Source organism: Indicator indicator, chromosome 12 (assembly GCF_027791375.1).
Source record: "Indicator indicator isolate 239-I01 chromosome 12, UM_Iind_1.1, whole genome shotgun sequence".
Classification (NCBI taxonomy): domain Eukaryota; kingdom Metazoa; phylum Chordata; class Aves; order Piciformes; family Indicatoridae; genus Indicator; species Indicator indicator.
In genome coordinates this window covers 434,133-448,209 of record NC_072021.1, presented here as the reverse complement: position 1 = coordinate 448,209, position 14,077 = coordinate 434,133, and the positions used below count along the sequence as shown (strand labels likewise).

The 14,077-nt window shown below is 42.6% G+C and overlaps 1 protein-coding gene across 1 annotated transcript; it reads left to right on the top strand.

The window, feature by feature from the left end:
- Positions 1-28: 28 nt before the first annotated feature.
- Positions 29-11,046, top strand: SLC25A32 (solute carrier family 25 member 32). The gene is made up of 7 exons (XM_054385261.1): positions 29-200; positions 3,251-3,401; positions 4,412-4,497; positions 5,972-6,132; positions 7,940-8,053; positions 8,639-8,784; positions 10,908-11,046. The coding sequence occupies exons 1-7, from the start codon at positions 29-31 to the stop codon at positions 11,041-11,043; spliced, it is 966 nt and encodes a 321-aa protein (XP_054241236.1). The 3' UTR covers positions 11,044-11,046.
- The last annotated feature ends 3,031 nt before the right edge of the window (positions 11,047-14,077 follow it).

Below are 14,077 nucleotides of genomic sequence, written 5' to 3'. Positions count from 1 at the left end.
CCCTGCCCGCGCGCCGCTGCCGTTGGCGATGAGCGCCCAGCGGCCCGCGTGCACCGTGGAGGCGCCGGCCGCGGCACCGTCGCCCCTGCGATCCGTGCTCCGCCACGTACAGCTGGAGAACCTGGCGGCGGGGCTGAGCGGCGGCGTCGTTTCCACCCTGGTGCTCCACCCGCTAGACCTGGTCAAGATCCGCTTTGCAGGTGAGGCCGTACCGGCCGCCCCCTTTCCGCACCTCGGTCCGGGGATGCTGCGGGCCCCGATCCGCAAGGCCGCGGTGCCGCAGGCGGGGGCTGCCCCCGCAGGGCCGAGGTGCCTGCAGAGGCGGTAAGTGTGCCGCCAGGAAAAGCCCCCGACCTAGGCTGTCGCCGGAGCTTGCCGCTGAGGGCTGCAGAGACAAACTGTGCTCTGTGCTGCAAGTATCCAAGTGCCGCCGGGCTCGCCGTGCGCCAGCAATGCCCTCCAGCTCTCCCTGCCGGAGGGCACAGCCTTGTGAGCCTGTGTGGGTTTACCCGAGCCTGTGCGCGGCTGCATGACAGCGGGCGATGGCAGGGAAGCCCCACGGCTTGGAGTAAACGAAGGGACAGTTCCCCGGTTCTTTCCGCCTCTATCCCAAAGCTTGATCCTTCTGTCATTTCCAGGGCCTGTAAAACGTGCCGAGTGCCCCAGGTTGTGTTCAGGCATATTGGGGAGCCGGGCAGGTTTCTCCCTCTCTGCCAGGACCACCAGCGCCAAAGGGACACAGCACGGTGGCTTTAGCAGGCGGATCGGCTCAGGGCAGTGCTCAAAGTTCACCTTTATGCCAAAGATTTTAACCGCTCGGAGCCTAACAGCAGTTTTATAGTCGTGTCGGTTGCTAACAGCGTTGTCGCTGTTCTGCAGAGAGCGAGAGTTTGTTTTTCCCACAGGGAGGGAAACACATTGCCCTTTTATCATCCTCTCTTTTATGAGAGGTTGAAACGTTTCACTGTATCTTTGGATTGCTAAGTTAAGTGGACTCGTGGGTGTTGTAAGATCTCAAATGGGGAACCAGCACAGAGATGTTTTGCGAAGTTCAAAGCATTTCATTTCCAAGCAGGCTTTATGGAAAGTTGGATTTAAACACTTCCCTGCCACATCCTACTGTAGGCACATCCTGGGCTGTGTTATGAAGAGTGTAGTTAGCAGCAGTGCTCCTTCCTCTATAGTTTGCACGTGTAAGAATACATCTGGAGTCCTATGTCTAGTTTAGGGCTCACCAGTACGAGGAGCACATTGACATACTGGCAGTGGAGGCCATCAGGCTGGTGAAGGGGCTGGAGCCCATGGGAGTAGGAGTACAGGCTGGCAGAACAGGATCAGTTCAACCTCACAAAGAGAAGGCTGAGGGGAGATACTATTGTGGTCTGTGACTACATGATTGGAGGACACAGAGAAGGGGAAGCCAGATTCTTCTTGGAGGTAGGACAAGACAGAATAGGCACAAGCAGGAACATGGAAAATTCCAGTTATTTATTAGGAAAAATTATTTTTACCTTGCAGGTAGTCAAACAGTGTAAGAGGTTACCCAGGTGTAATCTCTTCATCTTCGGAAACATTCAGGAACCAGCTGGACATGTCCCTGAATAACCTGATCTAATTAAGCCTGTTCTAGGCAGGGGATTGGATTAGGTGACCTCTGAAGGTTACTTACTTTCACAGGCTTTTTTGGGTTGAAAATAAGGATTCCTATGTTTTGTCAGCAAGCAGGAAGTGATACCAGAAATCAGTGCTGGGAAGAGATTCTCAGCAGCGTCATAGACAGACAGGCATTTGTGTCTCTGATTTCCCACACTGTCTAATGTGTTTATAAACCTGATCTGCTGGCAGCATGGTAAAAAAAAAAAAAAGCAAAAAAAAAAGTCTTTGGGTAAGGTCTAGCAGTGTTCATTCAGGAGGGAGAAAAGAAGCATTAAATTTGTGTTTTGGTTTTGAGTAACTGTCAACGTGCTGAGGCCTTGTCACAGTGTGCTCAGAAAAAGCATTTTGTCTTTAGTGCTGAAGTATGTCACAGCAAATAGTGCTGTACATGAAGTTCAAATGAGAATGAATAATAAATGTGGCACTGAAGAGAAAACATCTGAAATTCATGATTACCAAGATTCACTTTGATGGGAACACAAGAACTACACTGACTGTAGAACTTTGTGATTAATTTTCCATTAAATGGCAATCAAGCTGTATGTCTGTATTGAGAGAGCAAGCTGCTGCTCTGCTGGCATCAGAGTCATGCAGGTCGGAAGAGATCTCTGGAACTCTCCCCTACTCAGCTACAGTACAGCTTAGATTGGATTGCTCAGAATTTTGTCTGCTACAGTTCTGAGTAGCTCCAAAGATGCCTCTTCAGGCAACTTGTTCCAGTATTTAACCACTTGGAGGAAAAGTTCTGATCAGAATTCTCTCTGTTCCAGCATGTATCTATTAATTCTTGTTGTCATGCCTTATCAGGCACGTCATCAGTAATCACCTTACTCTCTTGCTGTTATAGTAAGAGCAACAGTACTTACCACTGTGAGTTATCTCAACATCTGTGTTCTAAATTAAATCTGTCAACAAAACCCTGCATGTTTTTTTATCTGACTTGACAGTGATATTTTCTGAATATTTGGAGAACCAGCTGTTTGTTTATTGGGTGGGAGAAGTGTCTGCATTTGCTGTTCTCCAAAGCTATCCAATGAGAGTAGAAGGAAAAAACAGGTGTTTTTGGTGGATATAAACTTTGAATGTTTGAGTGACATGACCTGTTGAAAATATTCAGAGCTTTATAGAATATTTTAAGAGGAAGAATGAACTCAAGAGTTGTTATTTGGGGTTTGTCCAAACTCCTTATAGAAATGTGTTGTCAAAGACCCCAACACATATCACTTAAAATATGATGTGAAATTGCAGGGGCCCTAAGCAGAAGAGACAAAACCCCTCAATTTAAAGTTGCTGCACACCCAAAAGCACAGCAGTGCATTTATTTGGTCATGTCAGAATGATGGGAATTTTCCTCTTGCAGAGCTTAAATTTTTTTTTGGTTTGGTTTGGTTTTCTTCAAGTTCTTTAATTCCAGACTTACAAAGCTGTAAACCTCAACTCTTGCTTAGTTTTGAAAGAATACTTATAAAATACAGTTAGGTTTCCTGTTCATTTGCAGCTTGCCTTGGAGGCTGTATGCTCCTGTGGTGGCTCTTACACAGCTGAACTTCATGCTTCCTGAAATGTTTTCCAGTATCACTTCTTTCTTTCCTAGTAAGCGATGGATTGGAGCTGAGGCCGAAATACAATGGGATTCTCCACTGCATGAGCACTGTCTGGAAGCATGAAGGACTACGAGGCTTATATCAAGGAGTAACTCCAAACATGTTGGGAGCAGGAGCTTCCTGGGGTCTTTACTTCTTCTTGTAAGTAGAATGTAAGATGTATCATACCCTGTGCACTGTAACGTTCCAAGGTACACTGCAACTTCTTTAGGGGTATCAAGATTGCTAAGTGCTTGTGGTTCTCTCAGTAAGCCCAGGTCTGGTGCTCTTTATGATAATTTGCTGTTGGAGAATTTCTGAGTCGGAGACCTGTTACTTTGCCAAGTACAGTGCACTCCCTTGATGCTGTGAAAACTAAAAAACTTGAGATGGTGACATCATTCCTGAAGAATCCTTTCTAAGTGCTGACACACTGTGTTTAAAACCACACTAAAAAAATAAAACTTAACTGGTGCCTTAAGAATTGGAGACCATGAGAAAGTTTTGAACTAAAGATAGATGTTTAACTGATTTTTCATAGTTTTAGTGACCCTTTTTTCATTGTTTTTGTGAGTTGATGGGCTTTGCTCATAAATCTCATGTTGTAATAATCTTTCTACTTTATTAGCCTTGTAACTACGACCTGATTTACTGCTGATCCCTACTAATTGAAACTCTTTGGGGTGTAGTTAGTTGGTATGCCTGTGCAAACCTCACTTGTCAGTTGTCTAGACTGTTATTGTTGTACTTCAGTCTTCAAGCTTTGTTATAGGTTCCTATTGGCAGTTTCTCAATCCACAAAGACTAGAGGCTGGATCAAGAAAAGAAAGCTCAGTGTTGCTCTCACTGCTCTCAATCAATAAGAGCCTATCTAATCAGTTTCTTTTAGAAATCAAATCTTGAGATCCAATAGCTGTGTGAAGATGCAGTCCCACTGACAGTAATACTTTATCAGTAGAAATGTGTATTACCATAGTTCAGTTTAAAGAGCTAACTGCTTAGAGATCAATGAATCAACAAAACAAAGATATCTTGCTTAGATGTCTGTTTCCAGAGGCTGTATACCACCTGTTTTCCATGATCTTGTGAGGTGTTTTGTTGTTTTGGGATCTTTTTTTTCACTGATGTAGGTTTGTCTTCACCTTTACCAAAACGTATTTTACATTTTCCAGTTACAATGCCATCAAAGCTTACAAGAAGGAAGGAAAGCTGGAAAGCCTCAGTCCAACTGAACACCTAGTGTCAGCTGCAGAGGCTGGTGAGTTCAAATACAAAGAAGATCAATGTTTTGCTTCTAGCTTTTCCATCTGTTGCTCCTTTGTGTGCCAGTGCTGCTTTTTCTTACAGGTGGCAAGTGTAAATGTTTCAGTCCAAATACAATCACTTATTGTCTCCAAATAAATTAATTAAGATGAATGGAGAGATCACTGTAGTCTTTTCAGTTTTGCTCAGAAACAGCAGTTGTCAAAACACTTTTTGATCTTGTTTTCATTGTGTATAAACTTCTTCCATAATTAGTACTATATTTGGTACTACACAAATCTGCCTGTTAGCTCGTTAGATGTTTTACACTTAGACTTGGAAAAGAGGTCCACTGAAGTTATACAGAGTAAGTGAATTGGCCATTGGCCTTTGAAAATCTTTACCTATAGTCCAAGTTTTCTTAGAAACTAAAGATCTGAGAGAGAAATACAGCTTCCATCAGCAAGACTTTTAATATGTTCTTTCTAACATATATTCTCATACATGATTCTATGTTGTATTTAATCTAGGTAATAGAGGAGACTATTAGAGACTACTGGAGCATTGATTTAACTTTGAAACACAAGGCAGATTTTTGGATGTGAAAACCAATAATGGATTAGTTACAACTGTGTTTTCAATAACCTATAAAGCCACAACAGGTTGCTTCTATTAACCTGTCAGAAGGCTTACACATATTTCTCGTGACTGAGGTGTCCATTCCACTTTGGACAACTGTATACCCCAAGAATAGTTCAGATCATCAGGAGTGCATTAAGAAGTTACTTAGTTGTCCTATGTACTACAGATTGCACGATCAACTGTGGAAAGGTGAGCCAAAAAAGCAATGTACTAGGAATATTCAGTAAGCTCTATGCTTTACAGAAGTACCCTCAGCAGGAGGAGAGGCTGAGAGACCTGGGGCTTGTTAGTCTGGACAGAAGGAGACTGAGAGGAGATCTGATCAATGTCTATAAATATCTGAAGGCTGGGGTTCAGGAAGGAAGGGACAGGGACAGCCTCTGCTCAATTGTGCTGTGATAGGACAAGGGGCAATGGATGGAAACCATAGCACAGGATGTTCCACCTCAGCACAAGGAAGAACTTCTTTATTGTAAGAGTCACGGAGCCCTGGAGCAGGCTTCCCAGAGAGGTTGTGGAGTCTCCTTCTCTGGAGACTTTCCAGCCCTGTCTGGATGTGTTCCTGTGTGACCTGTGCTGGATTCTATGGTCCTGCTCTGGCAGAGGGGTTGGACTCAAAGATCTGCAGAGGTCCCTTCCAACCCCTATCATCCTGTGATCCTATGAGCTTTTAAGGCAGAAAGAGGGGAAACAGTGGTGGGCATAAACTTTGCCTGTTTTACTAACATGAGTGCTTGTGTAGGATAGGTAGTTTTGCCATTCGTAAAGTCTGCGTTACGTTGGACTGAGCAAACTGGGACAAGTTTGGAGTTGGCATAACAATCAGTCTGACTTCCTTCTGTTCTCAGGAGCCATGACTCTCTGTATTACCAACCCAATCTGGGTCACGAAGACACGCCTTGTGCTCCAGTACAATGCCGGAGTCGATCCATCCAAGCGGCAGTACCGAGGAATGTGTGATGCTCTTGTAAAGATATACAGGGCAGAGGGCCTGCCTGGCTTGTATAAGGTAATGCAGTCCCAGAACAATTCCAGGATTGGCTGGCACCGCTCAATAGCATGCTGAGACTTCTACATATTTGCCTGTAAATAAAAAAGGCAAGGGGTTTTTGTTTTAGCTATCTTACTTGCATGCTGTGAATCTTCTTTCCCACTCCAGAACCAAAGCAAAAAGGCTTAATCAGAGGAAAAGCTACTGTACTGTTGGCATGTATGAGATCACTCAAGAGCGTAAGCTTTATGGCTAAGCCATCTTCTGTTGGGTGGGAATGCTGAAAGGAGAGTAAACTACAAGCTGCTCTTCAGTTTTTTTGAGTCTTCCTATAACAAGAATTCAGATAAGGAGGGGAAGCAGTAGTGAAATCTATCCTGCTGCTATTGCTTTCGTCCATTTCATTCCTTATCTCTCTGTCTTACTGACATCTTGTGGAACATATATGACTGAAGAGGTTGCTATTTTTTTCTTCCACAATGGACAGTTTCACAACTGCTCATTTGCCCTCTAGTTACTGAGGTCTGTCATCTGTCATCTCTAGATCTATAAAATTTGCAGACTTCTAAATATGGTCTGCATATGTGTGGGTTTTTTATTCCCTTTAATTTAGAGAAACAGATGGCAACTGGATTTGGCTTTTGCCTCCTTCTTCCTTCAGGCCATGACATCAGTGCCTGGAAGGTGTGAAGAAACCTATTTTGGTTCAGTCTGTCTCTCCTCCTCCAAGTAATGCTATAGCACAAGAACATTATCTCTTAGGACTTGTCTTGATTACTGTTAGCTGCTTTGATTTGCAGTGAAAAATACAATCCTTCCTAAGTGCAAGGCTGCTATGCCACAAACCAATGACCGCTGAATTCTGGCATCAGGAACAAGGCACCTTACTTAGTCTTAAACTGTAATTGTCAGGATTTCTGGTTTGTCTGCCTAGTTGTCAGCTGTGTTCCATGTAGATAAATTCTAATCTCTTGCATCTCTTAAGGTCCTTCCATTGAGTTACTTCCCAGATTATTCATGCACGTAGTGTGTGCTGCCTTTGGCACTAGCCACTTTGTAGTGTTAATCTGCAAGTGGGGAACTAAACCAGTTACTTGCTTTGAAGGAGTAAATTACTTGCTTAAATTTGCAAAAAAAGGTGACCTAAATAGGTCCTGAGTGATCTACATAGCTGCACAGTGAGCAACTTCAGTGAGACATCAGTGTTCTCTCAACCTTGTCTGCAGTGGGGAAAAGGGCACCTGTTCAGTTGCCTCTTTGACTTCTCCATAATTTTGCCTTCCTCCCTGTTCTGGTTTTGGGGGAGTTTTCATTGTTTCTTTTTTCTTGCTTTGTTTGAAATTTGGCAGCTTAAGTTCTGTCAGTTGCTCTGAGTTGCAGGAGCTGTGCTGCACATGAATGGGGGAAGGATATTATTGCCTTAACAGTCTCAGGTGGAAACTGAAGAGCTTAGTTCCAGTCCCCAGAAGGGGACAGGCACTGAGCAGCACATTTGCAAGACTTGATTTGTATTCTTACAGTCCTGAACTATGTTAACCAGCTTTTTAAGACCTTGCTCCTGGTCTGTGGAGTTCCTCGACCACTTGTTTTGTCTTTATTTTTATCACTCATGAGGTGCCTTTAGTCTGTATGTCATCTGAAGAACAGTAACATCTATGGCACTTTGGTGTGATTCTTGCCATTAAGAGTAGCAACACAATGGCTTTGAGTCTTACTGTGCAGTAACAGAGGACATCCATATGTGTGCAAGCTGAGCTCTATCAAGCCACACAGTTCTTGTGCATTACTGTTTATTCCTCTTTTTTTTTTTTTTTTCTCCAAATAGGGATTTGTGCCTGGTCTCTTTGGAACCTCACATGGAGCCCTTCAGTTCATGGCATATGAGGATTTGAAACTGAGATACAACCAATATAGAAACAGAGTGTCAGATACAAAACTGGTATGACTCTTGAGAGCAAAAATATGTTGCGGCTTGTGAATAAGCAGGTCAAAGCCAAATCTCCAAACTATTGATGCTTTAATTGGAATGTAGAATATGCAGAACAATTCCTTTTCACATTTGAGGAACAAGCAACTGGTTAGTGTTATTTTCCTGCAGGGAAACCAGCTCCTTATTTTGACAAGTGTTTTGAGAATTTTAGAGGAAGGAATGTCTTTTAGGCACTTAGTGCCATGATGTGGTTGATTGGATAGGGCTGGGTGATCTGTTGGACTGGATGACCTTGGAGGTCTCTTCCAACCTGGTTGATTCTATGATTCTTTTTGCCTTACTTTATGGAATCATAGGTGGTGGTCTTAAACACTTACATGGAAAACTAGTCAAGTGCAAGTTGGGCAAAGGAAGGAGAGAGCACAACACACATTCTACAGTTAAATGTTACCATGTGTTTTTAATGTATGTATTCTAAGGGAGAAAAATCTAAGGTATTATTTAGTTCAACACTTAAAAATCAAAGAAGAGTTTGGGAAATTGGCTGGTTTAAACCATACTTAAGGCAAGCCTGCTGATTTTTGTTGCTTTTAGAACACCGTGGAGTACATCTTGATGGCAGCTGTATCCAAAATATTTGCTGTGTCAGCAACATATCCCTATCAAGTGGTGCGAGCTCGCCTGCAGGATCAGCACAATACATATTCTGGTGTGTTTGATGTGATCCGCAGGACATGGAGGTAGGCATGCAGGATTCAAAGTTTACATCTTGGAAAGAAAGTCTTGCAGACTCAGGACTATGATTACTGGCCTTCATGCTGACTTGAGGAACCAGTACAGCTCAGAGCAAACCAAATGTTAGCTGTACAAAGCCATTTTATGCAAGGTGCCACCAGCAGCAATAATCGAAGGACAAAGGAGGAGATAGGAGGGGGTCAATGCTAGCCTGCAAGCTTCTGTTTGTTCTGTCTCCCTTCTCTCTTCCTTAGCAAACTTCACTTACAGGTTAAAAAAATAACATTGAATTGACTGTCTTGGGCTCTTAAACAATGAAGTCTCACTTCAGCTGCTTTATATTATCATATAAGAGAGCAGCGCTGTGCTGCTGGGAGTTGTGACTAATCCAAATTCCTGGCAGGAGGAAGTGAGCTAGCCAGAACTGTTTATACTGATGTCCCTGGGTTACCTTGGGCCCTCACTGCATTTGTACTGTAGTCCCAGCATCCATAGGACCTTTAGAGAACTGTTAGCTCACACCTATGCATATCTTCCACCAAACCCTTTTCCCTCAGCCCTCAAGGGCATGTGAGAGTTTTGACTTGTTGGTAGTTACTAGGGTTGGCCAACTTCTGCAGGTTGCACCCTGTGCTGATCCTGCTTTGGACAGTTTCTGGGTTGCAGCATATTGCTAGAAAGATGTGAATGGAGTCAGGCAATTCCTGGGGTATTAAGAGGTGTCACCTGATGAACAACCAAGGCTGTGTTGTTCCAGGACCACCCCTGGCTCAGAGGCAGTACAACCATTTTGTCTGAAGCTCATTCAAAGTGAACATGGCTCTGATGTCTCAGCACTGTGCCCTTCAGTGCTGCACTCTATAGGAAAGCTTGTTAGTTCTGATAAAGACCGAATGCAGTCATTCTGGGGCCACTGCTGTACTCATTATAAAACACGTGCAGCCTAGAGCCCTGGGGGCAGGCAGTATGAACCACACCCCAGTACTTCCCAGGCTCTGTGTTAACTGTACGCATTGCTCCAAGTGTTCCTAGACCTCTGAAGCCAGAAAATAGGGAGCTGAGATTAAAAGTCTTTGAAACCTTTCAATAGCCCTACCATAAATACTCAGATTCAAGTTGGGCGAAGTTAGATTCTCAATTATTGGCAGTGGAATCAAAATTCTGAAGGAGGTGCTTTAATTCTCTGAAAAATAAATGCTGACTTATGTTGACTGTCAGCTTGTTTTCTGTTACATGACCCAGAACCACTGAGCCTTTCAGCACTGCTGGCTTCAGTGAGATTAAATACATTAAAGCTTTTTGGAACAGGCTGCAGCAATTTGAAGTTATTTTAACCAGTTCTGTGGCAGGAAAAAAGAAAGTAAATTGCCACCCACTAAGACAGAATTGAGTTTGAAAAACCCACTTGAACCCTAGGCTAAATAACTGACCTACAGAATACTGTTGTATATTCAGAAGAGAAAATGATGGGTTAAGAGTTGACATATTATGGCTCTTTAAACACTACAGTAAGAAATTATTCCGAAATCACAGGATCACAGGATGTTAGGGGTTGGAAGGGACCTCTGGGGATCTTAGAGTCCAACCCCCCTGCCAGAGCAGGACCATAGAATCCAGCACAGGTCACACAGGAATGCATCCAGACAGGGCTGGAAAGTCTCCAGAGAAGAACACTCCACAGCTTCTGTGGGGAGCCTCTTCCAGTGTTCTGTGACCCTTACAGTAAAGTTGTTCCTCATGTTGAGGTGGAAATTCTGTGCTGTAGTTTATATCCATTGCCCCTTGTCCTATCCCAGGGCACAAGTGAGCAGAAGCTTTCCCTGCTCCTTCCTTCCTGACCCCCAGCCTTCAGACATTGATTAGATCCCCTCTCAGTCTTCTCTCCAGACTAACAAGCCCCAGGGCTCTCAGCCTCTCCTCACCAGGCAGTGCTCCAATCCCTTCAGCATCCTTGGAGCCCTCCCTTGGACTCTCTCCAGCACCTCCCTGTCCCTCCTGAAATGGGGAGCCCAGAACTGGATGCAGTCAGTGAGGGTGTGAGAAGAAAAATATCAGGCTTTGTTTTATATCTGATTTCTATGAACATATATTAATTAAAACTAAGTAGTTTTTTTCTGTGTCTTTAAAGGAAAGAAGGAATTCATGGATTTTACAAAGGAATTATCCCCAACGTGATCAGAGTGACTCCTGCCTGTTGTATTACCTTTGTGGTTTATGAAAACGTGTCTTCTTTTTTACTTGGTTTCAGAAAAGAAAGCAATTAAATGTATGAGGTTGTGTTCATAAGGAATCTATCTTTTATTTTGATATTTATGGTCTGGGAAAGATTTAGTTCAGCAGCCTTCTTCAACACTGAACTGATCTAGTGATTTTGAGGCAAGAAGCTGGAGATGATAAAAGCCTGCCAACATCTCTTCTCCTGAATGTTCCTGCTCTGCTGCCTTCCTCTCTGAGTCAGCTGTGTCTGCTTGAAACAGATGTCTCTGCAACTGTGAAATAATAGCACCATGGCTGGGTGAAGGCAGCTGTGCATCAATTCAGTTCCTCCTGGCCTGCCTGAAATAGCAGACTGAACTGTTTTGACAAGCCTCAAGATAACAGCTGGCCAGATTCTACTCCTACAGAAGTGGGAAAGATATGAAAGCAACTCTGGAGGTCTCTCAGAACTTCCTTAAATCTTTATCTGAGCCTCATAAAGAAAGTATGTATGTAGCTGTTTACAGCACTCTTCTAAAACCACCTCTGTGCTGTCAGATTTGTGGCTATGGAATGCTCCAAATTCCATTGCTTATTCAACACAAAAATGCTGCCTCAGTGGGGTGCAGTTTGGAAAGTCAAATTGTGTTCTAGACCAGCTGTAAATTCTTGGCTTTGAATAATTGCCAGTCTGATGAAACCCTCTTCTTCTCTCATACCAGGACAGATCTGCATTGAGGGTTTTGGCTTGCTTTTAGCACCAGACCAAAGTGTATGTTGTATGCATAGCTGACTCTCAATTCATTTTCCCTCTCCCCTGCCTGCCCTCTCTATCAACTCTCTGAGCAAGAATCCATCTTCATAACTGAAACAGCTGACCACTAAGGAAATGCTTACATTTTAAAACTGAGAGGGTTTTTTTCTAGTAATCCATAGTGATGGAGTTTTCAAATCACTGTAATGATAAATATGACCATGCTTATTTTCAACAAGATTCCCTGGGTAAAAAAACAAACAAACATACAGCAAAGACAAAAAACCCCAACTCTGAAAGTAGTCTAAAAAATATTGTGCATAGAACTTGCTTCAAAACAAAACAAAAAAAGAATCCATTAATATCTTCTGATTTGGTCTAAGGAAAGGACTGTAATAAAACACTGATTGCTAACTTTGATAAACTAAATTACAGTTCATCTCAATACATTTGTATAATAGTGATGTTTGGTTGCATGGCAGTGTTTGCTGGTAAGGAGATCTGGGTTTGTTGGGGTTTTTTTTAAGCTCTTTAAGAAAATACCTTATTAGCCATAACATCTGCCTTCTGCTGGTAATCAGAAGGTATTCAGAAGTATCTCTTAACTAAGGAGGAAATAAATTTGCAAAGACTATTCAGCAGGTAGGGGGAAATAATCAGCTTCATAAGGAGCAGAGAATACTATCCAGAAAAACACCAGAACAATCACCTAGAGAAGTTTTCTGTTTAACAGAAGACTAACCTAAAGCAGAAATAAGGCTTCCCCCCCCCGCCCCCCCCAAAAAAAAAATCAATAGAAGAGGGATTTGGTTTCAATTTTAAGTTAAAATCTGAAAGGCTACAGAAACTGCTCCATATTTTGGATCTTAATTCAGTAGTTCACTTGCATGTTTCAGTTGATACCATTGCCACATACCACATTTTGTGTATACTTTCCAGGATCCTATCCCCTTTACTGATAGAGTTGATAATCTCATCTGAAAATGCCATGCAACCATTATGGCTAGCTTTGGGGTTTATGATGAAAGTTTCCATGTGTGCTTAGCTGAAGAGCAAATTTACTGGAAGTTTACCATGCAAATTCCTGTACAGATCCCTAACAGCTACTGACTTGTGCCTTTGCAGGGTGTTCACTTGCTTTTCTGTGCTTTTCAGTACCCAGAATGAGTTTAATGGAACACAAAGTTAACTCTCCTACCCAGGGTCCAAAAACTATTTTGAAGATGTATGAATAAATTCAAAGGAAATATTAAAAGTTGTGCACTTACTACCCTGGACTGGTCTGCTATGAGCCCAGAAGAGTTTAGTTGTGCTCCAGGATAAATGCAAAGACAGGCTCCAAGCATGTATGTACACAATCAGTTACTGTATGTTAACTGGCATTCTGTACATTCACACCATAGCTTAGCTCACAGTGACTTGTTTGTGTTCAGATACCTTCAAACCTATCCTCCATGCCAACAAAAACAGTAGAGTTCTTCAGAGACAAAATACTAACTGTGTAACTTCCTGGCTTGCAGCAGTATCACACACAAGCTGTTTCAGACATGCAGCTGGGAAAGCCTGAATGCTCTCCTAGCTGCAGGTGTGCTCCATTCCCCTAGCAGCCTTAACAAGAGCTACCAAGGTGAGAGATGTCTGGGGGAAAAATCTTACAACTTCTTCAGGGGAGGGAAAAAAAAAAAAAAACAACTGAGATTTAATCATAAATAGGTGAAATAAATTCCTTATCTCAGATTTAATGTTGGGATTTTGTTCCTTTTGACTCCAGGGAAGAGTGTAGATTTATGCATGATGTACATGCTTTTTTCTGCTGGGCTTTTTATTTCATTCATTTCAGTTTGATTTTGTGATCCCTTCAGAATCTGGACTTCTTTTAATTGCATTTGGAAGAAAACACTTAACAAAACTGAAGCAGGCTGTGCTGGCATGACCAGTGATGGCACTTGTCCAGTCTGGAAGATGCCAAGGCATTTTCACCTGTCTTATTTCTATATCTTCCAAACTATTTAATATATCTAGCCTGTAATTAACACCAAAGCAATTGTTACATACCTGAAAGGCTAAATCCAGAATTATTTTTTTGGAGCAATGAAATTAAGATTTGTAATTGAGAAATTATTATCTGCATGCTAGTAATGGAGAAATCTAGTCATTAAAGAAATGAAAGAGGGAAAGAGACCTTGCATAGTCTATTTCTACTTAGTTATTCAGGATGAGGTATATAAGTCCTACCACATCACCTAGGTCACAGTTAAGTCTCAGAATCACAGAATGTTATGGGTTGGAAGGGATCTTAAAAGCCTAGCCAGTCCAACGCCCCTGCCAGGGCAGGGTCACCTAAAACA

What these genes read in the sequence shown, in the direction of transcription:
- SLC25A32 (XM_054385261.1), top strand. Translation starts at nt 29, where the DNA reads ATGAGCGCCCAGCGGCCCGCGTGCACCGTGGAGGCGCCGGCCGCGGCA. An exon ending in GAGTGTCAGATACAAAACTG is followed by an intron (nt 8,054 to 8,638) that starts GTATGACTCTTG and finishes TGTTGCTTTTAG; the next exon opens with AACACCGTGGAGTACATCTT. An exon ending in GTGATCCGCAGGACATGGAG is followed by an intron (nt 8,785 to 10,907) that starts GTAGGCATGCAG and finishes GTGTCTTTAAAG; the next exon opens with GAAAGAAGGAATTCATGGAT.